This window comes from Stegodyphus dumicola, chromosome 12 (assembly GCF_044657685.1).
Source record: "Stegodyphus dumicola isolate Sdum_Otavi_A_Nest chromosome 12, ASM4465768v1".
NCBI classification, from domain to species: Eukaryota; Metazoa; Arthropoda; class Arachnida; order Araneae; family Eresidae; genus Stegodyphus; species Stegodyphus dumicola.
In genome coordinates, this window is record NC_140779.1 from 83,588,193 (window position 1) to 83,615,907 (window position 27,715).

The 27,715-nt window shown below is 32.5% G+C and overlaps 1 protein-coding gene across 2 annotated transcripts; it reads right to left on the reverse strand.

Moving 5' to 3' along the window:
• Window positions 1-352: 352 nt before the first annotated feature.
• On the reverse strand, window positions 353-20,091 carry LOC146993706 (uncharacterized). Of its 2 annotated transcripts, none has more exons than XM_085806657.1 (6): window positions 20,001-20,091; window positions 18,839-18,933; window positions 15,564-15,660; window positions 11,392-11,462; window positions 9,933-9,995; window positions 353-580 (listed from the first exon to the last, which is right to left on the reverse strand). In XM_085806657.1, exons 2-6 carry the CDS (start codon window positions 18,913-18,915, stop codon window positions 499-501), a joined length of 390 nt encoding a protein of 129 aa, XP_085662783.1. In that variant the 5' UTR covers window positions 18,916-18,933; window positions 20,001-20,091; the 3' UTR covers window positions 353-498. The 2 variants fall into 2 exon arrangements, with proteins under 2 accessions (XP_085662783.1, XP_085662782.1); XM_085806656.1 differs by lacking the exon at window positions 20,001-20,091 and adding an exon at window positions 19,858-19,994.
• Between the last annotated feature and the right edge of the window lie 7,624 nt (window positions 20,092-27,715).

Below are 27,715 nucleotides of genomic sequence, written 5' to 3' on the forward strand. Positions count from 1 at the left end.
AAAGAAATGTTTTGAAAGATTTTTTTTTTTTAAACTTGCTTCCACCATGATAAAACACTGTGGGTAAAATAGGATTTATTTTTTGGCTAGCCAATGATAAAACTTTCAGCTTTGGCATAGCATTATCCAAATGCTGCATAATTTGATCTGTAAGATAAGCACCCGAGTCAACATATAGTTTTCTAAGGTTTGGAAATGAAAAAGAATAGAGGTCAAATATTTTACTTCCTATAATTATGAGACATTTTAAATTTGTACAGCTGCCTAACTTACCAGAAGATTGTAATGCTTTAATATCCAAAACACAATCAACAAATGACAAAGAATGAATCCGTGTAATAAACTTCTTAAGAAATTCTATATAATGGGCATCAATGTTTTGCTTGACAAATTTGAAGCATGAAAATTCACGAGTCGTGGAATTGAAAATTTGCGTTCTATCTTTACTATCATCTTCAAATACAACATATATATCCTCAAGCTGATGTTTTCTACTTGTTACGTGAAGCCATTGTTTACAAACAAGATTAGCTGTAAGTCTGTCATAAACATTGAGAAAAGAAAATATATGTTCAAGAACCTAAAAAAAAGAAAAAGAAAAAATGTCATTATTGGTTACATTTTAAACAAAAACCTGAAATTTAGGAAAAAAAAATAATTATGCTAAAATTTCAAAACCTATATAGTGCAAATTCCAAGATCATCAGGGACTTTGGCGATTCCCGATTTTTGAAAATTTCCAGATTTTAGATCATCAGTTTTAATCTAGTAAGGAAGCATATGGGTTTCATTTATTGTTTATGTCAGATATAAAAATGCTAAATCTCCATAACCACTCAAGGGCCAAAAATGTTATCCTGGCCAACATAAATACTAGAAGGTGTCTGAAAGTGAAATGCAAGAATATCTGTTAGTCCGGAAAAATATCCTATTTACACCGCACCAACTTACTTTTGTTGAGTATGATATTCTCCATTTTTAAACTTTTTGGGAGTTTTTTTTTAATACCATTTTATATATATATATATATATATATATATATATATATATATATATATATATATATATTCGTTTCACCAGCAGCCTGGAGGTCCAGATAATTAGATCATTCTAAAGACAGGATGTACAGATGAGGCTTTCTACTACATATATTTTTGAGAGAGACAATATCTATAACTTTTTATGACCATAAGTTTATACCATAAGTAATAATTGATATTATTGCCAGCATATTCTGTAACATTAACTCAGTTGCTAGTAAAAAGTCAAGACGGATTATTTGCGGTAAAATCCTAGGAGAGCCCACACCATTGGCGACAAACTGGGAAAGTGCAGAGTCATAAATTATATTTAAATAAATAAAATTGAAAATATAGAAATAAGTCATATTTATACATCAAGACCAAGATACATCATATCAAACCTAGTTATAATTTATTAAAATAATGAAATACATAAAATTAATGAATTCTGAAAGAATATAATTCAACATAAAATTTATATGAAGTAGTGACAAAAAATTATGATATATGGTAACTACTTTTCAAACTCGAGGCACAATTACTATTATTCACCACATTCCAGTTAATACAATTCTTGAATTCTTAAACTCTAATTTTAAATACACAATACAATATCAATAAAGAAACATTTCTATAGAACTTTCTGAACAAAATATTATTCAATATATTTTTGCTCTCTTATAAGATGCTTCCTGCAATTTGAAATACCAAATATTTATTTTTCGAATAAATCTTGTTTTACTACCCCATCTTACTCTAGCAGTTTCAAACTAATTTCCTTGCCCACTACATACATAAATACTTTAAAATAAGAATGATATTGTAGAGTTCTTTTTATTATTTATTTTTATTTTCATAAATTACTAATTTAACGAAAACTGAAACATCAGAAAATTTAGAAAACAACATTTGTTTGAAAATTAAAATTACTGAAGCTTTTCTAGCATGTAGAAAACAGCCTAAATATCATTACAGTTCAACTGAAATAGATTTAAATACAACATTCAGATTTATTGAAATGTTATTGGTTTGGTGTGTTTCTTAAAGATCAATTTCTTATCTTAAAGAGCTAATCTAAAATCTTCTACCTAATCTTAAAGATCACTTTTTTTTATTCCTTCATTATTTCAGAGCTGCATACTTTGAATCATTTTTCTTAAACAGCAAATCAGATACTTAAAATAGTGTTTTCAATTATCTGCAGTATAATGAGATACGGTTTATTTGACTATGGCGAAGCATTCTAGGGCTATCTGCCTCAAGTATAATGAGAAAAATATTCTGCAGAATATAAGAAATACATAAATGATGATATATAAGTGCTGCTCAGAAGGAAATGCTATAGTAAAATATCAAGCTTAGGCTAAGCATACATGTACTAATATATATGTCAAATATATATGCATCTAAAAATTAATGCAGTAACTTCGGGTTTAGGGAATTTTAGAAACAAATTTTAAGAAACCATTAATTAGTTTTTAATAGGAGGTATTTTAGTTATATAAAAAGTGTGTTCCTAGTTTACGCTATTATCCCAGTTAAAGGTAAAATAAACAAACGGATCTCAAAATAATGTCAATAATTTTAGTTCACCTCATTAGGTAATGGATTCATCTTTTATAACAAATAACGCAAAACTAAAGTGTGCAAAAACATTGAAGGTATGTTTCTGAAATTTACAAGCGTCTAGGCCCTCAGATGCTAGTTTCCTTCCGATTCCTCCCTGATCATTTGCGCAGATTCACGAGCAGCGTGTTTACTCGAAGGAGCTCGGCCTCCGTGACCGAACCAAAAATGTTAAATTTGCTTTCGACAGCAAATAGGTCATTATTCCAGTACATTTCGGGTGTATTTATCAATGATTTTTGCGAATGAAAGCCTAAGCTTTCTGGTTTTTCTCACTAACAAAATTATTTTTACGGGCAGAACGCCCACGTAATCCAGTTTCTCTGAGAACTCGTCGAACAGTTTCAGGTGAAGTAGAAAACTTTGCATTAAATTCTGCAGAAACTTTTACAGAACTCAAACGTGGGCTTTTTACAAATTTTCTAAGAATAAAGCTCTCATCACGTTTAGCTAACTTTCTCGGTCGACTTTTTCTTACCTTATTTTCAATCCGATTTTCTTCTTTAAAGCGTTTTATCACATACTGCACTGTAGAATGGGGTAAATTAACTAATTTAGTGATATTTCAAATTGATTTACCACTACTGTGGTGAAAAATTATCAATTTTCGAATGCTGTAATTTCTTTACGACTGCAACCATTTTTCAATAATAGAATATTATGAAGTAAACAGTAAACAATTAAAGCAAACGATTTTTTAAATGAATGTAAAAACACCAGAATGTAAAAATTAAAAAAAGCGACAAAGGATTATTCTAATTTTGATTTTATCCAAAAATATTTCAGTGTACGATGACTTTTGCGAGATAAAATATTTATCATTTTTTGATTATTAATTTCTTAAGAATAAAGTTTCGCTATATTTTAAAAATATTTCATGTAAATTTGTTACGAATATATTATAGATCTTCTTATTAAAATCTCAATCAAAAAGTTTACTTTAAATTAATGGATAAAACCCTATTTCAATGAAAATCATAAGTGTACAAACCACTGTTTTGGGAGCAACTATATATTTTTCACTAGATGTGTTAAGTTTCTTCAATGGAATTACGTGTAAAATTTTTGTGATCCAAAATAATTTTTAGTATTGTATTTTTGTCTTCATTCTGTGAAGTTACTGTAGAAGTTTTTGTCAGTTTCCTTTTCGTTTTGTATTTGAGAATCTTTTCAGTATTATATTTTTATTAGGTGGAATATCTTTATTAGCAGTTTGGGATGGTGTATTTAATTATGGCAAAGCACACTAGGGCTATCTGCCTAAGAGGAGGGATGCCTTCCGTGGAGGACTTTCTAAGGGAAACTGGCTCGTATACACGTTACACATGGGGAAAACCACGAAAACACCCATGCAGCCAGCCCGTTCGCGGGATTCGAACCTCGGACCGAACTACCAGTGTTCAGCGACTTTACCGCTCGGCCGCTGGTGGGCCGTAGCAGTTTGGGAAATGTATTTCTTGTGCATTTAACATATCAGCAGCTTCTAGTTACAGCGGTGCTGATTTTAGAATCTTGTTTAACACATCACATTGTTTGCCAGATTTTAATGAATCTACTAATTCCAAACATGTTTTAGTTCATTCTTTCTGTGTTCCAGTGAGAGGGTCTGATTTTTTTAGGGGAAGGCTACTTAATTCAAAATTAATTTTCATCATCTATACTAAGTGGATAATTCATTATGTATTGTAGTTGTAGTATAAGTAGTAGTATTTCTAGTGTGCTGATGTCAGTAATGTATTTAATAAGTAGCAGTATTTCTAGTGTGTTGCACATACTCCATCTAACTTATAAGGTATTTCTCCCGCCTTCTTGGTGTGATGGTCTGCACACTGGGCACATATTCCAGATCTGCGGTTCAATTCTCAGCGAAGGCATTGCTAATTTTTCAATCTCTCTTGCTTCCAATATAAAATTCTAATGTCTGTACAGTGTCGCCCGAACTAAAAGATGATTGTCCTCCACACCCAGGATTTGGCGATTAGGTCCCCTAAAAACCCCAGTCGTCCTTTAAAAGGGAGAGTATATAAAGTATTTCTCCCACCTTCTTGGCATGCCTTCATGGTGTGATGTGTATCCAGAGGTCTGCGATTTGATTCCTGGCGAAGGCGTTGAATATTTTTCATCTTACCTGCTTCCAAAAAATACCTAATATCTCTACTAACTGATGAATCAATACAGCTGCATATATATCATTGAATGCATATATTACACTCGGTGCACTGTATGTGACAAGTTTTGTTACTTTCATGTATAGTGTGTATTTCTGTATTATGTGTTAATGAAACAGACCACTCATTCTCATTCTCTATTATTTATAAACATAGTGTTTCATTTGTTTCATGTTTGATTCTTAAATTCCAAATCTTACTTGTTAATTTACCTTTATTTGCTGTAATTAAGCGATTAATCATTTTATCTCTTACAAAACTCATAATACCATATATAGTGTTATCCAATCTCTTAAAATTTTTTCCATGAAGATAAATATATTTTAATGTTTGGTGCATTCGTTCGATGTGCATGTTTGTGTTAACACCACTGTGAAGTCTAACAGTATGCCCGGCTAGATTTATTTTGTAAATAATATGCTTAAAAGTAATTTTCAAATTCAATAGTGTCAGGATCTTCTTTAAGTAATTTTATTGCTGCTTCTGTCAGTGTATGAAAGTATGAATGTCTTGTTTTTCTAAGAGAGATCTAATAATTTTATATGTTTTTGCCCGTCTTTCAACACCATTGATTTTTTTTTAAATTGTTTCTCCAGGCTCTCTCAATATGCCATGCACAAAAAAACGTTTTTGTAGTAAACCCATTTCAGACTCCCAAGCATTAAAAAAAAGATTCAGCCATATCAGACATATATTTGTGGTTGTATTTGCCCAATGTTTTCTTTAATACATGAAAAAAAATGATAGCACTGGCTGATCACATCGATTAGAAATTAAAAATGCACACGGCAATCTTTGGTGCAAATCATCTATTTTAATTAAAGTTATGAAATCTGTATGCATTCACCCCATGTGTATCATCAATACATATAGAAGCCAGAACAAAATTTTTTCAGTATCTCTTTGTGCTTCTGTCATCATTATCAAAACAAAATCATTTCCTTTCAGAAATGAATATTGTGTACAATATTCCCTCACGCTATGTTGATCCCTGGGTTTTATAAAATGAAATGCATGGATGTTCAGAATTTTGCTTGAGGTACCCACGTATCTACACAAACATAATCATTTTCATGTTTAACAGAATTAGAAGACACATTAAAAGATTTTTTGATGTTATGTAAATCTTGTTCTGTAAGTAAATGAACCCTCTCAAGCCCAGCATCTCAGAGAATTTCCAATTTCATCTAAAATATTATCCAGAGAAATTTTTGCTGCTATCTTTGATGCAATATTTTTCATTCCGATGCCCAATATGTATTTTCCGATACGACACTACACCATTTGCCATCTGTATGTTCTGGTACTTTTAATGCAGCTGGGCAATATGCATTTATTTTATTGCTACCAAGGATTTTTAAGTCACACAAACCTTTACTTCTATAATAAAATTTCCTGAACAGTGGCATTACACCATGTATATTAAATATGCTTACTCCATAACAAATTTTGACTTCGTACTATTTTCCATTTCTGCCTTCCATGCCAAAAAATCATTAAATGAATTAAATTCTAGCTCAGTATGATTCAAATCAACATCATGAACATTATTGAAATGAAATATTTCTCGCTTTTCAAAATTACCTGTTAGAAGTATGAATTTTATTTTGATGATATTTCCAATTTTTTAGGTCACTAAATTTCAGATGGCAGTCCTCACATTTGTAGCTTGCAGATCGGTTAAAAATTTATGCCCCAGTATTTGACCACAACTCATTTTTTCACAATTACACATTAATATTTAACATTTTTAAAGATTTCTCGATCGCTCTAAGGCATGCCATTAAGAAAGGCATTTAAATTGAACATTTAGTTCCTTTAAAAAGTGTTCGAAAGCTTACGCTCCAATACTGAAACTCACTAAATACATTACAAAACTTTCACCAGTTCAAATTTGGAAAATAGAATCCTCTGTGCTTTGGATATATTGAGCTTAAATACTTGTTCTCAATTCACATTTCGTTGCTGCAATGCTAGCATGACAAGTAACGAGAGATTGCCTGTGTAAAGACTACAGTGCATAGTTTACCGCGTACGTTAATCTTTCTTTTTATCAAATGAAGGGATACAAAAGCATGGTTAACAGGTTATATGCTTCAGTAAACAAAACACGGAGTGCATTTTGAAAACATTATTGACAAAGCTTTGGAAAAGATTACCATCCAAACAATGTCTTGAACGATCCCCAATAGGCGACGTTCGATCATTTGGTGCTTGTTATATAACGGTTAATATACCTTTAGAGTAAACTATAAATATATACCCATTCTATAAAATGTCCAGCATAAAAGTAGTTAACGTAGACGATAAATTTAACTTGCTATAGGGAAAGTCCGTAATGAATTTTTCATTTATGCTTTCTGATACAAGGCAATAATTAGTTTGTTACTTAAACTGGACTGGCAAAGCAAAAGGACTACATAAAGGAACCTGGCTACTGTTTAAAAATGATAACCAAAGAGGTTTGTGCAGCATGCATGATTTCATGCCAAGGATGGTTTTTTGGTTTGACTTATTAAATTCTATTTAGGATAAATAATTTAGCGAAATTAAGAAAATTTATATCAGAAAGCTACATTACTTCAAAAACAGAACTTTTTTTTTTTTTTTTCTTCTAACAAGATTAGGAGCAGTTTAACTTGCCCACTTACGCGAGTGGAGCGAATGCTGTTTTTCGAGAACTGAACATCGTGAGGGTAATGAAAAGAGCACACGGTCGAAGTGCAGCAAATGTACAAACTTTTAAACTGTATATATTCTTGCCATATTTCATGCAAATTATTTTCACGTTCTACACACAAGTTGCACATACCAAAATCTACAACCAAATCTTTATCCATCTGAGAAATGCAAGTAGATCTGAAAAAAGGGATGAACCACCAAAGGAAAAAATCCAAGGGTCTTGTTACTGGTCAAGAATGGAACCCGAGGGTTGATGAACGATGAATTTCTATTTATATGTCTATTCAAAATCAATTATGTCCATAATACCCTTATTTTAGACCTTCCTACACAGGTAAAGTTTTAGAGATTGTGGTTGTTGCTGTATTCTAACGTGCCTAGTGTAGATAGATTTTCTTGCATATAACCAACGAATTTTCGATACAAGCATAAGCTATCGCTTAACAAATTTAAAACAGCATACTGATAAAATCAAACGGAATAATAGAATGATGGACGCAGAGATGAACAAGTACATAAAACCCATATAATTATTTTAGATTTAAAATGAAAAATAAAAATTAGGTGCATTAAAATACACATTACTGAGATACTAAGAAACAACTTCAGAACAAAATTAAAGAACAAAAGTCATCCGTTTCAGGTGCTGAAATGGCACCGATTTCTTCGATTACATGGACAAGAAACATTCGCTAAAATGCTTCACTCGAAGTCTTAAATACGTAAACTTAAAAGCGACGCACCGACACAGCGCATGGATAGAAATATTCTCTGGATATTCTGACAGCAATAAATAATACACGGCGAGATGCAATAAATATAAAATTCAGATGGGTAGAAAATTTTCTACCAACCCACATTACTGCATGTCATGTATCTCGGATATGCCTCATTTCAAGTTACGCGAATTTCGTATTCACCCTGTATATCTACGAGACTGTAGCCAAGATATAAAGCGACAACTGCTGCCAAGGGTTACAGCTCTCAATTTCCAGGGCAATCTTTGGAACTAAATTAGCAGGTGAGAAATATTGCAGCAGTGTAACTGCATGAAAGAATCCTAACCGAACCACTAACGTTGGAAGATGAGAAAAATCGTGCTCGACTAAGATAGTGAAGATCTTTATGTATAGGGTGAAATTTAAACTGTATGAATTATAAAAACCAAATATCAACATGAGAAAATGCTATTTAAAAAATCAATGTGAGTAAAAGTTAATATAGCAAACTCAAAATGTTAGGGCAAATGAATCGTATACATAGTCATTTCATAACAGAGTATCTTGGCTTAGGCAGTGAGTGGAAAAAATCAACTAAGGCACCTTGACAAGACCAGCTGAAAAGTTCATATTTGTACAAGATAAAAACATGTACTTCATTTCTCTTATGCAAAACTGGGATAATTATTGAAGCAACTAGTTTAGGTGTTTCAGATTTTAATGTATCAAAACGGTATTTCTTAAACCTTTATTCACAAGATTAAACGTCAAGAAATGTATCCATGTTTCCCCAACAAATCAAGACTACTTGCAAAATATTTGTCGAATTTTAATAGTGCTTTATATACCAAAATCTGCACAAAAAATAAGATTAGCCATTTTAAATATAAGGAATTTTAATTTTAAATAACGCTTAACTTCTTTTTAAATAAATGCAGAGAGAAAAGAACGAAAACGTCAGTTTCTTCCACTCGAAGAAATTTAATCTTTCATTCATTCCCAGATCTTTTATTGTTATTTCGCACGCAAGGCATGTAAAACCTTTTACAATGCTTCACGAAATCAGTTTACCGTAGAGGCAGTTATTAAATGCATGAAGTCATTCAGCACATGCTAGTGGAGCTATCCGAATAAGTGGCTCACTTAACAGCGTAAATGGAAATAATTGGGTAGGTAGGAAATAATTGGGTAACATCCCCAATATTGATTTGGTTTGTTTTAATTATGTCAAAGCACTCCAAAGTTATCTGTCTAAGTTGGGATGCTTCGTGGATGACTTTAAAGAAAATTGGCTCATACTCACTACACATGGGGAAAAGTCAAGAAAATTGGCTCATACTTCACTATATTCGAAACCCTGAAACGAACTATCAATGTTCAGTAACTTTTAACCCTCGATCGCTTGTGGGCATTGCTAGTATTGAACTCTGGGCTACTGTAACAAAATCAGGAAAGAGTAGAGGCTACCGTAACAAAATCAGAAAAGGTTTTACGGGTAATCTTGGTAATTTAAAACTTTCGAAACCTGTCAAGGAGAATGGACTGTTGAGTTTTAATGACATGGATTTTAATTCTGCTATAAATTTAAAATACCACGGAAACATTCTGCAAACAGCTCTTTCGTCTTACTTATAACTTTCGCTATCTCAGCTGTTCATTTTAACTATTGCTAGAGCGATAAGATACTAATTCTAGATTGCTTATAGTTTACTTACAGTAATATAAAAACTGCAGTGTCAATATTCATCTCGTATTCAAAATTTTCTTCCTGAAAAGACCTGAAAAATAAAGGAAATGTTGACTTACAGAAAATAGACTTAAAATTCATAAATTCCATGGTACAAAGTATTTCCTCTACTGATAACCGATCATAGAAACTACGTATGCGATTTATTCAGTCATATTATTTCAAAAATATTCAAGTACTTACAATTATAAAAGTCCTAATATATAAACTGATGCTAAGTAGTTTGATATTCGAAGGTTACCTTAGAAGAAAATGGTTCGGAAGACTTTCCATATAAGAAACCCAAGAATTCTATTCATGATGCCCTTTCAATCGGCTAAAACTAAACTTGGAACTATCAGATTTTATTTAGGTTGGATATATCTAGTGATTTCTGGTCAGGTTTTATTGTACGCGTAATAAATCGATGTATGCCAGAGAAATTTATAGCAAGGATAGTAAGATTTATGAACCACAGAATTCCAACGCATCGGGTGAATTCATAAATGAATTTTCAGCAGGCTGCGTTGGATTTTATCAACTCAACGATAAGGAATGATTTACCTACAAATGAATACAAAATAACAAAGCTTAGAATTAAAGTTGACACTAGGAAATTAATATTACCTTCAGCTTAAAAGTACTTGAATTGTTCAGATAGCAAAAACGTTTGAGTTGGTTTGAATTCAGATTTCAGGCATCTAAGAATCTGGAGTTTTTCAGGCGCTCGAAACTTCTGTAAATTACAAATCTTAGGTATGAATATAAAAGAATACCAAGAAATAGGCAGCTAATCTAAAGATTTGCATTCGGAAACCAGATAATAACACTAGCATTGCACTGTGTTACTTCATCTGCCAACCAATTTGTGAAACCAGTTTGAAAGAATGTCGGTATTTCTCATTAGAAAAGCTACTTCATTCGTTTGCAATTGCCGACAGGAGACTGATGAAAAGAATGTGCATATTTGTCTAAAAACACATTTAAGGGTTTGTTAATCCAACTGAAGGTTGTAATCCAGAAAAATTAACTACAAATTCAATATATTATATAATTGAGACGCTGCTTCATTTACGGGATTGCGTGGATTATAAATACTTTGTTCATGTCAGGTTGCATAGCACCGTCTCTTCAATCACTCGATTGAACCAAAACCGAGATCCACTTTAAACTACAGATTATATTTCTATATTTTTCTATGCTGGATTTTGTGCATAGTGTATATAGATGTTCGTGACTTATATTATTCGAAGTTATTCTTGTTCAAAGTATTGTTAATGCCATCATTTAACGACCGATCACTCCCGTAATAGGCGACAAATACATTCGATTAAATAAACTGATCTTAAGATAGGACATATCTTGAGCATGGCTTCAAAATGAAAGTAGTTCAGAGAAATTCTTCGTAATTGACTGGAAGTTTAAACGAGGAAAATTAAAATATTTACTTTTTTTGTTTTCCTTTTTCAGTCCATCGTATTGCCATACTCTCATATACAGACAAAGAACGGCATATGAACTAAAATTGAAAGAGAATGGAATCAATAACTACCAGCTCTTTAAGGTTGAACTTTATAAATTTAAATTCAGTCAAGTATTTTACAGGATTACAGATTCATGTACTTCCGGAACTGATCGAACTTTCTTGCATATGTCTGATTATGGCAAAGCCTCGAGGCTATCTGCGTAAGGGGAAGAATGCCTTCGGAGTACTTTCTAAGGGAACCTGGCTCGTATACACGTTACACATGGAGAAAACCACGTAAACGCCCATGCGGCCAGCTCGTTCGCGGAATTCGAGCCTCAGACCGAACTACCAGTGTTGAGAGACTTTACCGTTTGGTCGCTGGTGGGCCTTTCTTGCATTTGAAGAAAGACGATTCAGGCTGCTATGATGTACCGATCTGATTTTAAGCTTCTTTGAATATATATACGTGTGAAACAGAAGCCAACGCTTTTTTTAATATCGATATTAATAAAAAATAGTATTAAATATTTACTTCACAGAAAAGGAATCTGAGCATTGTCGAAAAAGGAAAAAATTAGCGAAGTGTGCTAACTTTGAAATTTCGATCATCGTAAATTGTGCGATCTCTCACATTTATTGAAACGAAATAACACCTGTGAAAAATGTAGCAAAATAAAAATATAGCCTTCAAATTCGAAACCCTGAAATAAACTAGAAGTAATCAGGCATACGGTGACTATGAACGAAAAGGCCTGAAAACGAAACGAGACTAAAGTCCGAAATTATCGACAGTTTATAATTAAAATGTACTGTAAATATTTTGGCCTTAATGAAATACAGTTTTCAAACAAAACACTGCTAAATATAAAAACCGCTTATTATAAGTCTGTTTATATATAAAATCCTTAGGCAGCCTTTATTTTCGCAAACTTAAAATCGCAATTAATTGTTTTAAATTGAAACATTAAAAGCTTTAACATCTCTGAATTCTTAAATTTGTAAAACGTTTCATGCAAATCACGAAATTTTTAACAGTCACATGATACGGATAAAAGTACTTGAAGTTACTAAAAATAGACTCACGCAAGATAAAAATTTTCAAAATTAGGGATTTGTACCGTATTTCGCTTTTACTTAAAGGGTCTGTTAAACAGGAATTCGAAATCGATCTTTCTTTAATGTTATTCAATGATATTACTTCGATTTACTAGTGTGCAATGGACCAATGTTTAATTTTTGCCCACATAAAGCCTTTTCACATAATTACTTTCACCTCTGAAATGCTAAAAATGCGTTCATAATGGTCACCTGCAGTTTCATTACTTTAGGAACATAATTTAATATTGAAAGAATACATTGAACTAAGTACATCAGTTTATGAAAAAATAATAAGTTGGTTATGGGCCAGTTTTGAAAGTCGACACCTTTTTTATTTAACGGTTATTGTGGCAAAGTAAAGTGTTCAAAGGTAAATTCGTAAATTCAGTTTTCCTGTTAGCGTGTGAATTGAGTGGTCTTAAAATTCAGTCTAATCCATTTATACGACAGGACTTTATTATGCCGCTAGTAGCTATTGTATTTAGATTCATACACATACACACTATTTACAGCCTTATATATACAGAATGTTGAAACTTGCAATTTCTTCATGGGACGTTAACCAACTAATGGAAAAGATTCTCTCTCCGAAAGTGAAATTCAATTTAATAGTTAAAAGGCAAAATTGGTAGAAATTTAACTGCATGTACTTAAGTCATTTAAATGAATAATTTTAATGATGAAGCTTCACTTTCATAATTTCAGTAAAAGTGAGAAATAATCTTGATAATTCCTTTTTAGGATTGAGGTCGCATGTTGCAGGCTCACGAACTGGAAATGAATGCAAGTAAGCTCAAGCTAGGCCCACTACACACCCCAATTTTAAGCTTAATATTATGAAACTTATAAATGAGCAAACAGATTAACACATCTCATTGCAACGGATGAACTTATGCGAGAAGAATGATAATACAAGAATAGTATTTAATATAGTTGCATACATTCAATATGTGCATCTCAAAATCGAGCGGTTAAATTAGGGTACTATTCGCATTACATACTGAAAATACAAAATGTGGTAGCAAAGTTGAATAAACCAATAGTCTACTTTACTGCAATTATGTGCAAATTTACGTTCTCATGCACACCATTCTACTCTGGTGCACGTTGTTCTGAAACAAAGACAACCGTATTGAACTATTAGGTCGACTATGGCAAAGTACACGAAGCTTAAAATTACACACTACTTAAAAATATAGGTTTCCAGGGCATTAATTATGTATTTCTACTTTCTTTTCTGTAAATGGAATCGTAAGAATGATACAAGATTTAATCTATTCCATTTGGAAAAGTGGATTTATGTTTGCTACACTACATAAAAGGCCAGAACAGCTGTTTTTGATGCTAGGCATGCAAAAACTCTTCCCATTCTAGCATGAAAGAGTTTCGCTAGAGTGAGTACACTCTAGCATGAAAGTTAATCAAGTTTTAGTAAAACACTCTTCCCACTCTAGCATGAAAATAAAATTTATCTCCCAGATGATCGAATTATCAAAGCAAAACTATTTGAAGTATTAGTTGTGAATAACATCCTAAATGAGCCTGTGTACAAATCCAATAGGTACACTAAGGTAAGGAAGGTTCAAATTTAGTTTCTAAACTTTAAGGTCACTTTGTTTTCAAATTTAGTAATTAAGTTACAATTAAGCTCTGTAATAGAACTCCAAGATTCATTTGAAATAATGTTAAACTGTAGTACCTTGTCAACTTATGGTTTTCTGACACACCTTGCTCTTTCTATATGCTTTTAATTAATATGGTGGTCGTTACTTCCACTTAACATTTTTTCAATATTCCTTGTAAATATAATACACAGTCTGCATATACAGACTACGGAGACTTCGTGGCTCATTATTTTGATTCAATTAAAGTCAGTATTCATAATTGAGCACTAGACTTTAAATTTAAACCGTTTACACTACCACAAAAATTACTTTATTGAAGGCGTCTTTCAGTTTACGTCTTTGAAAAACATTTACATTCAGGAAGACATGTTATTTATGCCTCATTTGCTTTCTTAAGTAGCCATTTGCAAACATTTCCTCCCTTGCTTATGATTAAGTGAACTTAAAAGAATTTTTCCTAGCAGTCCCTTGAGTACACGCTTCCTAAATCGTTTCTTACCGTTCCTACAAATGAACACCATAAAAACTTTTTCAACGTCTTCCGATTAATACCGACTGTCCACCAATGGTCACCTTCATGTAGAGAAAACTGACCAGGACAACTTTTATTCTCGAATGGTACTTCCTCCAAAATATGCTAATATATTTCAAGTTTAGGTTAAAAGTTGAAGTTCTAAATTCTAAGCATTCCGAGTTTCACTTTTTCGAATAAGGATTCGTTTTTAAAGATTAACAATTAAATCTAAACTAGTTTTGTTGTAGATCTTTCCTAGCCAAGATTTATGAATATAAAGGTGTTTCTTAAAAGTGAAACAAATCTACAGTAATTTTTGCCATCATTCCATCTAAAGTATCCAGCATTTAGGTTCAGATATTGCCTTATATTAGAGTGAAATAACTAATGACTTAAAAATTTACAACTGCCTATCTTTATCAGGGGAAAAGCAGACGAAGTGTAAATCAGGATGTTAAACCTCCATCATGTACTACGTAAAATTTATAACGAATAGCTGCTGCAAAACCGAAAATAAACGTAGACATTTTCGCAATTAAGCGGGACGATTCGATGAAATTTTAATGTCATAATATACACCTTATATGAATTGTTGCAGTTATAAGTATTTGAAATTCAGTAGAAATTAATCATATCTTCAAAGATCAATTACGAAATGCTTTTTTAACTCGGCTTTTATATGCCTTAGCAAACAATAGGTTTATTTAACGTGTAGATAAGCTTCCTTTGTATTTAAAATTAAACAGCTAATGCCTAACAAGAAGTTTACTTAGCCAACTTAGTACGAAATTCTGCCAATAAGTTGATATTTGAATGCAGTTAAAATATCGAGATAAAAAGCATTTAGACTTAAGGTCTCCAACAGGTCAACATTTGATTAGAAATGATATTTAACGAACTAGAAGATAAGCTTACGTTTCGTTCGAACAACAAGGCAGGTACTGGAAACCTATATCTGCGCCTCACTCTACAAGTATCCGACATCATTCTCTGGAACTTTAGAGGTTCAAACCTACAAATTAAATGGTTTGAAAAGTAAGTATGCAACTACGCAATTTTAGAATGCAATTGTCGAATAGTTAAGCGAAGATTAATTTTAAACGGGAGAGCTTTAGAATGCTAAATTTGAACCAAATTACCGGTACATTGTCGTTATGAACGGGACGTGCTTATACACCACCAATAATTTATTAACGCTTCAATGGTAAAATATTTTCGATAACAGAAAATCAGTTGACCAAAATTAGATTTACGGCAGCAATTGTTAACAATCGCAGCTATACTATCCGAATATTAATCTTCCGTATGAAATTATTTTGTCGGCCATAATACCACATCCTGACCAAATATGTACAGCTGTTCTGTCTTGGTAAGAGTTAGCCTATTTTCGTAGAGATATGTTGGAAAAAATACTTCAAGTTTCGCATTATAATGCACTTTTAGACAAATTGACGATATATGCTTTTCGGTTTTTTCCTTAAATGAAATAATTATTACAGGGACAGCCGCCAGTTAGGTATTATACTAGCGAGACTAGTTCTCGCGAAAGAAACAAGAAGTCAAGTGACTTCCCTCGAATCGATTCCCAGTTAATTCCTAGTCCTTATTCCAAGAGAAATTAAGCAATTTGTCGACATTACATTTTGAATCGTATGTAATGAAACATTGTTCGAAGTACTTTTCACAGGAAATGGTTACCCTCGCCCCCAAAAAATATACAAAATCTGAAATTTTTCAAATTTTACATACATATACAAGTTTCGAGAGAATTTGGGTAATGTTCCTTAGACTAAAATATTTGAAAACAGCTTATCTTTAGAATTTCTGATACACAGCCTAGCGCCCTAGTATAAAAATGCTTTTTAGTACAGCTTTGCCATTATTTCCCATTTGCTTTGAAATCGTAGAGTTCGTTAATCAAAAATGCATTAAGGTTTTACAAAATAGGAAATAGAAAATTTAAAAAAATTCGGTTTTTTGCTTAAATGAATGTTTCCAGGTTTCCATCTTCGTGTGCAGGATTAAGTTATTAAAAATTTGATGTCTCTGGATACTGTCGTTTTTTTACATTACGAAAAACATGTAAACATTCACGCAAATTCTTAATTATTTAATTTCTTTAAATACAATACAGGGCGATATATTTGGTCGTAACAATTTTAAAAGTGATTCGCCTTTTATAGTGAAACGCCAGAAAGTGCCATTTTGAGAATTAACCTCTTTTGGCGTAAAAATTGATGCAATGCATATATGCGCTTTAATCAATTGGACAAAAACTGACCTTGAAATAAAATTTATTCCTTCCCTGCTTCATTGAATAAGGCATTAATAGAAAATAATCTTACTACGAGAATTCGGAATAACTTATGAGTTGCATCAATGCTCTTAGGAAAACATTAGTAGCATTATTGGGAATGCATCGGTGACTACCGGCTAATAAATGCCGCATCATTAATATTAAAGCTTAAATTTAAAAAGCGAGTCAAAAACTTCAAATTGTAGTCTTACCACCTTGAAGATTTTAACAATCAAGGTTTCAGAAATTTAAAAAGGTATTAAAATTAATATAAAATAATGTGAAAAGGAAACAAGAATTTGTAGGTAAATTTCTACTTAAGGTCTGAAACAAGAGGTAATCAGTTGTAGTTTGCTTATTCATTTAATAATGAAACCTGTAGAAATTTAAAGGCAATTTAAGGCAATGGAAATTTAAAATTTTACATCCAAGTCAGCTGTTTAAAACGGCAAAAATAAAAATGAAAAAATAGCTACTTTTTTCATGTAAATGCCACGTGGAGACTTTGTTGTTTAATAGTGAATTAGTGAGTTAAATTGCCTTAATTATTGAAGGCGTAACTGAATTTATTTCACTGGAATACTTGCTCCAGAGATTTGCAACAATTGCCTGGTTTTATTTGATTATGGCAAAGCGCTCGAAGGCCATCTGGCTGAGGGATGCCTTCGTGTATGTATTTCTAAGGAAACTGGCTCGCAAATATATATATTACATATGGGGAAAACCACGAAGATGCCTATGCAGTAAGCTCGCTCGTAACACTGGAACTTCGTAGCAAACTACCAATGTTCAGTGATTTTGCGGTTCGACCCGCTGGGGCCAGACTTCTTAAAGGAAACAATTTTCTATTATTCCCTTTAATTTATGGTAATATTTAAAAGAACCTATTTGATTAAATTATTTATTTTTGTGTTCATTTGGCTACATTTAAAAACATTTTTTACCAGAAAAATCAGAATATTCCAGATAGAAAAAACCTAGAATTAAAGCTTGCATAGAATGTGAAGTGTTATTTTGATCTTTCATATCAATTTTATTCATTCAAAACCTATTATATAATTTTCAAATAGCTTTCAAATCACGACTTTACATTTTAAAATTAATAGAGCACAACATGAATAGCTGTTAAACAGAATTGTTTAAACGAACGACAGTTGCTCGAAACTTATTTGGAAATTTAAATTCATTTTTAATCTGAATTTTCGTGCAATTAAGATTCAATTTTATTTTAAATTCGATTTTATGTCTATTCGTCACTACAACTCTTGCAGAGTTTCTATAAATTGAAATCAGGATGTGCAATTTTTATTTAGTGTAATACGTTTAGTTTGGCGAGTGGAAAGTATTTCACGATATAACTATGGCTAATCACTGAACATTTAGAACTAATTACAAAAATTAGTATTTGTGTAAAAATCTTTCTTTCGTTCGTTAATATTCAGTGGCACGAATTTAAGAAATGCAGTTTTTAATCATGTTTATTCATTGTTTAAAGACATCAACAAAATTAATTTTGGACTCGCTATGACGAAAGCCACTTAGAGACGTACTGTAGAAAAATAAGACTTTCAAACGGCTTGGCTAATTACATATCCGATGGTTTGAAAATAATATTTCGTTGAAAATAAGGTGCACTACGTACATGCAACTATAAGTATTCTTCAATTAAGTAACTATAATCATTCTTTAAATTAGAAAGTATCAGTTAAGAAATTTACCGAAGTCTATGAATTTAATTCATGAATTACGAGTTATGATTCAGATATGTAGTTATTAAAACCAAGATTTCAACGACTTGAAACACTTATGAAAAAATGCAATTAAGCATTTAATTTCTATTAAAATTTTTATCAAGAGCGAGATAAAATTTATCAAATGAATACGGAATACTAACTTGCGAGATTCTTCAGAACTGGCTGTTTTGTCTTTTACTGGAATAATGATTCTCGATGGGTAGTTTGGTGTAAACATTCCATCATTTACTACAAGCTGTAAAGATTTTGATATTATAGTTCCATTAATTAATATTCCATATCAGAAAGTATCAAACTTACGAGTAAATTTTAGCAAAAACATACATCTGAATAATAGACATGGACATGATCGAAAAGACAAACTAACCTCACATTCATAGTCGTTTTCAAAAAGTTTTAAAGAGTTTCTATATATATCTTCATCCTCTTGCAAAAGAGATGTTAATGAAATTTAGGTACTATACATGAAATTATGTGAATTACGAAATTCATGAATATGTGATTATGAAAATGTGAATGGTACTTTCTGGTTATTCGGTATCCCGATACACCAAGAAAAAGTTTTCGCAAACATTTGGCGGTAAAATCGTTTTTGATTTCGACCGATACTGTTAAAGAAAATCTGATTTTTATTCTCTGTCTCTATATAAATTCTGATAATTAAGAAGGCTAGTGATTATGACCTGCATAAGAAAGGCTAAATGTTTAGCTGCAGCTATTTAAAAAAGAATACTTTTAGCATTTGAAGTTCTTAAACAATTTCGAATATAAATTTAGTTTCTCTTCAACTCCCACAGATCTATTTCGAGAATTAAACTAATAAAGATTAGGAAACATTTTAGCCATTTCTTATTTTAAAACATCTAAACTAGTACATGAAAAAAACGCACGATTACTAGCCATTTTACCTTGATTTAAATACATTAAATATACTTAGGACAACTAATGTTAGCGAAATTTCAATGAGGAATATCAGCAAATTAAAGAAAACATTTAAAATTTCATTTTACAGAAAGCGAACGTCAGAGATTTAGATTTAGAGATAATTTTGATTTTAAGTGAAATTGTCATTCAGGCTGCAAATATAAAAACATATTAATTTAGTAGACATTGAGCTAGAAAAAGAATGTTGTATCATATTAAACAAATATGTAATAACTTTCGATAAACGGCTGGCTTTGTAAAAATGACACCGAGCTCGGTCGACTAAATCCTTTAGGTCCTTTTCTGTAACCAACACGTCGACTTCTTTTGCCATAATGTGAAGTATTAAAGGAACTACAAATATACTAAAACAATTACCCGCTGTTCTTCAACTCTAACTGGAGGAAATTTTGTCGGAAGTACTTAGAAGTTCTTTTTTAAGATCTAACATACAACCACCAACTACCAATGACAACAATTATGCAAATTTTACTCTTCCCTTTTCTCAAAGAGATAATGTAATTTAATTTAAAATGTTTATAACTAAAATCATATTGCATCATAAATCACAATAATCAATCAATTCACTAACATATATTTTAATTTATGAATTTTAACTTACTTGTACGATAGTTACTGATATTTATTTTTTCCAATTTGTTATTGAATGTAATCTTAATTTTTTCTTGGTGAAATGGTTTTATTAAACACAGTGTTAAGTCTGAAGTTATTCTTCAATCATTCTATTTCAGTTTTCATCACTAAATGATTCATTATTTCAATTTACATGAATGTTCTCAAAAGTCGGCTAAAGAAATCGACGTGTTGGTTACAAAACAAGGACTAAAGGCTTTAGTCGACCGAGCTCGGTGTAATTTTTACACAGCAGCCGTTTATTGAAAGGTATTGCATATTTAATATGATACAACACTCTCTTTCTATCTCAAGGTCTGTTAAATTAGTATGCTTTTACCTTTACACCCTGAATGAGAATTTCGTTTAAAATCAGTGTTACATCTTAATCTGCGACTTTCGCTTTCTGTAAAAGGAAATTTTAAGTGTTTCCTTTAAGTTACTGATATTCTTCATTGAAGTTTTGCTAATTTTAGATGTCCAAAGGTATATCAAATAAAAAATCAAGTATATCAAGCATAGCAAGTTTGAATCTGTGTAAAATGGCTAATAATCTTGCGATTTTTCATTATTATTTTAGAGGTTTATAATGTATTTTCCTCCTTCCTTTCTATGCCTTCGTGGTGTAATTGGAAGTATACTCGATAGGTATTCGAGAGGTCCAGGGTTCGAGTCCCGGCGAGGGCACTGCACATTTTCACACTTCTGCCAAAAAATAACCTAATGACTCTAGAAGTGTTGCCCGTACAAAAAGGTGGTGGACGATAAATTGTCACCATCAAGACTTGTGAATCGTGTTCCGCAATTATCAATCCCTCTTTAAAAGAGGCAATATATAAGGCATTTTCTCCTTGTTTTTGGCATGCTTTCGTAGAGTAATTGTAAGCATACCCGACGCGTATATTAGAGGTTCAAGGTTCGATTCCCGGCTAGGGCCCTGCGCTTATTTTTACCCTCCTGCTTGAAAGAAACTTAATGAGTGAACATGTTTATTTCCGCTAATTCTGGTGTACGTGCCAAGTAAACCCTCTGCGAAATTCCATAAAAATAAATGTACAGCTTACAGGGAACATTAGTCGATAAATCAAAATGAAGCGAGGTACAACGATCAATTAAAATTTAACGCAGATCACCATCAAGACTTTTTTTACATTATCCTTACAGTTTGACATTAAAGTGGAAACTTAAAAGTTTAAAGCTTTACTTTTTTTCTTTTTACAGCTATTACAGTTCCTAAGCTACGTAAGGGAAGACTTGCCATAAGCAAATAAATTAAATTAACCAAACCTATATAATGTAAGTCGAATTTTTATAAAAGCAACTGAAAAGAATATAAATTTTTTTAAAAAAACCTGAACAAAGTTAGTCTTTATTTTGAAAGTTAGCCCGTTTTGGCATTCACTTTGCCGCGCTGAAAGTTTTGAGTAATCAAGATTCAGTTGTACAAACGTAGGATAAATATTCACTTTTAATTTCCAATCGCTCCCAAAGATTTTTCTTAATTTGGTTATTTCTCTTTTGTATCTTCAAAATAAATGCGTATTTTTGAAGGACATCATTTCAAAATTAATTTTTGTTGAACGTTCTTATATACCCCATTTTTCTACGTATTTTGCACCCTTTTTTTTTACTAATGTTTTACTCCGCAAATCGAAAGGGAAAAATTAATTTAATTTTCGGAGGATGCGGTCACAGTTAGAATATAAGAAATCTAAACTAGTCAGGGATAAACTACAGGTAACCTTCATAATAATATTTATCTAAAGGAAACCTACATTTTAATAAGAATACATAGTAATATTGGTGTCATAAGATATCTTCATTTGCATTTCCTTGTAACATAAATCGTGTACATTTTTACTGTTGTCTGCGCTTATCCTAAAGCCTCAAATCATTTGTGAATAGTTAGAGCAGCTAATGCGCAGCTGAGTCAGCGAAATCATAGAATGAATGTCAGTTCGTGTTTACTACGCTGTGATTGGTATAAAGGATCTTGTATTAGGCTGGCATAAAGGAAAGGTTACAAAGGACAAAGGTTACAAAGGAACTGTTACAAAGGAAAGGTTAGACGTGACCTTCGCAGCTAGTTTGAGAGGGTTTGTCTTTGTTAGTAAGACGAAAACAATCATTATGTTAATCAAATCGTTTCCAATACCAATAAGGAATTATTGCTTGTTTATCGCGAGGAGCGCGACGTTACCAGCTCTGCTGAAATAATGCCTTGAGAGCGGCAATTGAGATTGTAATCTACGTGAAGGGTATTGTGTATGTGGGACGGTGATTTGAGTCCGGGAGAAGAATGGGGTGTCGATGTTACACCATGAGGTGAGGAGCAGCGCGGCTACACCTTTCGTCGCTCAGGAGAAACTGAAGCTCTGGCAAAGAACGTCTAACAAACGCTAAGACAGTTGAAAATGATTACAAATAAATGATAGAATGAACAACTATGTACATTATATATAAATACGTATGTTATTTATAGATACGTACGAAATCGTTTCAAAATTTAGGAGAGCTCTTATTTGAAAGAAATGAGGAAGGAAAAATTTGCGGGAATATTTTTTAAATGTTCGAAACCTGATGCTGAAATTCTGGGGGGTGGGAGGATATACGAGGGAATGTGGTAATATTAAATACCCAAGTATTTACAGAAGTGATAATAAAATCTTTTATCTATTTATAAATCGAATTTTATTTGAATCGATAGCAATAACAAACTGGGATAATTTATTATGTCTTTCTGCTGAGAGATACAGTATATGTAATTTCACAATTCTTGATCATAATATAAATCTTTTATCTTCTCATGTTACCTGTGAACAACCAATTCTGTCTCTGCCGATTCTCTTCGTCACTTATTCTGATGCCATAAAAATGGGACCACAGTGTATTTATATTTATATAATACTCAGAGAGTATTTTTCGTCAGTTTATTTAGGTATATATTCAAGAAAGTTATGGACAAGAACAAAGAATTACAATGGACGCTTGTTGATTTATACGTAAAGGTTCTCGGAAAAGAGTTCGAATTATCCGTTGTTAAGTGGAAATATAACTTTAAAAATGGATCACTGAAGAAGATAATTATCCAAGAATTATAACCCTAGAAAATATATTATACTATGCTGTCTAAAATTAAATATATTAAAAACAACAAATGATTACCTTAACCACAAAAGGAAGCAGAATATATGCAGCAGAAATAAACTTATTAATGTATTAATTAAAAATGTGAATCAGACTTTTGAAAAAAACTGTAAAATGGATGTTTGGCTTTATTTATTATGCCTATATTTTTCAGCCAGCTTCTCGATCTGAAGTAAACATTTCAGTTTATTTTCAGATTAAGGTTAGATCTGAATAAATGCTTTCAGAGTTTTTACAGAGTCCATTAAGGCTTGATCACTAGTTTTGAACCCGATAAGATCTCTTCTTTTTCATCTTCTCGGATAGTTATTATTATATCACTGTCGCTCAGATTTCCAAAGACTTCCAAGTATTCAACTCTTACATAATTCAGAAAAGTAACGTTATCAGATTTAAAGTTTTTGAATTCAGGAAAAGCTGTATCAGTGTCGTCACATTCTTCGATAGGAGTGTTCTGTTCGACGTGTATAAATTTAACATGACGAAAGCAATTACTAATTGTGCTTTCTTTAACAGCATCCCATGCGGCGTATTGATCATTTATAGTTGTCCGCAGAGTAATGTTGTAGTTTCACCATAAATTAAAAAAGGATTTTTTTGTAGGTGTCTTTTACTATAATTTGTTTTAAAATCCTGGATGATTCCTTGATCCATTGCTTGTAGCTTCGCAGTTCCGTTTGGCGGTAAATATTCAACCTGTATGGAACTCAGTCCTGGATGGTTATTGTGAAATGTTGCGTTATACCCAAATAAGATAATTTTACCCTTTTCCATCGAAAACTGCTTATCTGTTCTTTTTAACCACTTACTGAAAATGTCTTGTGTCATACCTGCTTTTGTATTGGATACATAATCAACTGACAGTGTTTGGATTCCCTTAAAACACAGTGGGTTCTTGAACTTTCCAATCATTAATAATTTATGCGTTTCGCTTCCATGCATATTAACACAATCTGTAATCCTCTGTTTACTGCTTTTACTTCTTACTCAACAACCCCTTTAAAATTAAATGTCTTGTTTGGCAAGAGTTTATATAATAGTGCACTTTCGTCCGCATTAAAAACATCTTTCGGCAGGTAAGTAAGGAAGAGACCTGCCATTTTCCTACCGAAATTTGTGGATACGTGTTCATATGCAAATGAAAGCTCTGATGTATCAGAGCTTTAGCAACTTATAGTTTGATAGGAAATACTGTGTCTTGTCTTAAACCGAGAAAGACATTCATCACAGCAATTAAAATCTTCAATACCCATTAGACTTGCAAATTAATCAGCCTTCGTTTGCAATAGCGGTCCTTTTATCAGAAAATTTCGAGATCTAGCATCCTGGAACCATAGCAGTAAAATGTTTTCTAGATTTTCTTGGGGACGCATTTCTCATGAGTTTCTTTCCTCTAGAAAATTTAAATTTTTCCCAATCTAAAGTTGATGCCTTACTTTTTCAATACGGTGACAAAGTAATTTTTTAATTCCATAATCAGCTGCTAACTTTGTTTTACATTCACCATTCTCTACTTTCTTTAAAATTTCTATCTTTGTCTCCAAAGTTAGAGTTCTGTACTTTCCATTTGCAGACATTCTGAATTTCTACATGTTCGCACCACACGCTGAGGAAATAAAACTAGAGCACATTAACTTGTCTGCAATGCAGGCATAACCGAGGCAGTTCTAATCTGTAGCAAAGACTGGTTTTTCTGAAATTTTAAGAAACTTGATAACAAATGAAAAAATGATTTTCCCATTACCCCAACTCATTCACAAAAGGTTCTGAATTAATCCAAGGAAACTTGTTAGGACAGGGAGCTTTGTTCGTCAAGCACTAATAAGAGGTGGACAATAGCTGCTAACGATGAGCTGAAATGCAATGGTCTAGAAATGCAGGCATATACCTCTTTACGCAGAAAAGAAATACAGATGATTTTGACACAAAAAATAATAAATACATCGTGTATTTTCTCTGTTAAACGAGAAAAAAGAAATTTTTAGTTCGAATTAACGAAAGTGATAAAAATTTAGTTTGAACTAATGAGACGTTTTTTACATTAATTCCAATACAAATTTTGGAGGCTTTTGGATTAGTTCGAATTAACCGAATTCGAATTAATCAGCATCCACTGTTTATAAATGTGTCATGACTGCATCTTTCTTGTAACCACCTAATTTTCATCTTCATTATCATCATTGTTCTCTACTACAGATTTAGAAAGTTTCATAAAAGTATGCCGACAGTATTCGAAAAACCATTCCGCTATGTCTATAGCGTTCCAAAACTTCAAAACTGCAAGTTTTGGATTTTTAAACAAATTTGTTATTGAAGTTAAAGAAGAAAGTTTCTTTTATTATTTTTTCTTTTGGCTATACCAGTTAAAAGAAAGAATTGAAGAGATGAATCAAACCAGAATTTACACAGGCAATTTCAATTTTGAATGTGCTTTTAGATTTCTGTGAACTCCTCTTATCACCATCAATGAAGAAGCAACCAGTGATCGAGCGATAAGTTCGCTGACATTGATTACTCCATTCAGGTTCGGGTTACAGTAAACGGGCTTTATGCGTTTTCCTCTTTTTTTCCCATGTGCAACGAGGATACGAGAGAGTTTTTCTTAGAAAATCCTTCCAGAAGGCCATCCCTCATTTTTGTCAAGGGCATACCATCGTTCGGCCCAAGGCCCAAGGCGTTTTGCTTACGGAGTACCTTTGCAAATAAATGCAATAACCTCCACAACTTCGTTAAGAAAAATATTGAATAATTTAGATAAAGCATAGCTAAAGAGAGGAGTGAAGACCGTTAAGGGTTTAAAAAACAGTAATGATTGAGGAGTCCACTCAAGGGACGAGAAATTCCTTCGACTTTCAATTTCGCTAAGGAAGGGTCAAGAGACCTGTGCGACAAGAAAGTTCGAAGAGAACGCAGTCGATTTCTTATGAAATCAAGACTGTTGGAAGAGAACTGGGGTGAGAGGAACTTGCCTCTGGCCCCGGGAAAGGTTATTTCTTGGCTACTCTGAAAAGCAGCGGAATCGCTAATGCCTTGGGATGAGCGTGGGAAGAGTGCCGGTCCAAAGACCAAAGATGGCTGAAGGGGGACAAAAATGGCTGAGGAGAGGAGAGAAACGAGGAGCGAAGGGGTAGGCGGGGGGGAGTTTTCACTCCGACCTCCCGTGGAGAAACCGTTAGGGGCTTAGCTGCGAAAATAACTGGAGAAATTTTTTCGCAGCGGTCAGAGGACCAAAGATGGCAGAGAAGGGGCCAAAGATGGCGGAGGAGAGGAGAGAAGAGAGGAGCGATAGGGTGGGTGGGGGGGAGTTTGCACTCCGACCGCCCGCAGGGAAACCGTTAGTCGCTTAACTGCGAAAATAACTGGAGAACTTTTTTCATGGTGCGAGGAGTGGATGGGGGGGGGAAAGGTAAGGCTATTGTGAAGGAAAGAGAAGCTAGGAGAGGAGAAGTTAGACTTTAAACGTGAAGGGGATTGTTTTAGCGTGATATTTAGAAGGTTTTGGAGTTGGAATTGAAGAAATGCAAGCTTGACGATTGTGCCTGGAAATTAAAAACTTGAAATCAATAATGAGGGATTGGCAGTTTTAATTATTAAAGTTTTAATAGAAAAATTTAAGGCATTACGATAGAGTGTTGATCAGGGTAAAATATTGATGATTTTTTACTAAATTAATCTATTTCTTTTTGTGATACATTCTTTGATGAGTGGTAAGTCGATGAACACTAGTAATTCGGTCCGAGGTTTTCCTCCCGGCAAACGGGCCGGCGGCATAAGCGTTTTTATGGGTTTTTTCTATGTGCAATTATACGTTAAACGTTTCCAAAACTTACTATTCACACCTACTCCACAGACAGAAATTTTACCATTTAATTTTATAATTTGGAAGAAAGAACTGAATATTCTTTTTTAAAAATCCTTCTTTACAAAGAATAAAATAAACTCAGAAAGCGAGGAGGGAAAAATAAACACGAAATTGTAAAATGACATTTCATTAAATATGCTTAAATTTAAAATAAGTAAGCTTACATTTTGTAAGTTTTTCTCTTGTAAGTTCCACCTTTTGGGGAATAAATTCAAACTTCGAACTTGTGACTCAAACAAATTAGCTGTTTGTTTTGGCAAATTGATTTTTCCTTTTTTTAAAAGAACCTTTCATAATAAAAATCACACTGCAACACATAAATATTTAAAAAATCAATATTTTTATTTATAAAAAAAGCATTCATTAAAATAAAAAAAATGACATATAAAAGTTATACCACTTCAATATCTTCTTTTTTTTTTTTTTTTTTCTTTAAATTTTGAATGGAATT

What these genes read in the sequence shown, in the direction of transcription:
- LOC146993706 (XM_085806656.1), bottom strand. Translation starts at nt 19,956, where the DNA reads ATGGCAAAAGAAGTCGACGTGTTGGTTACAGAAAAGGACCTAAAGGAT. An exon ending in AAGCCAGCCGTTTATCGAAA is followed by an intron (nt 18,934 to 19,857) that starts GTTATTACATAT and finishes AAATCTTTACAG; the next exon opens with CTTGTAGTAAATGATGGAAT. An exon ending in GAAAAAGGAAAACAAAAAAA is followed by an intron (nt 9,996 to 11,391) that starts GTAAATATTTTA and finishes TTTATTTTTCAG; the next exon opens with GTCTTTTCAGGAAGAAAATT.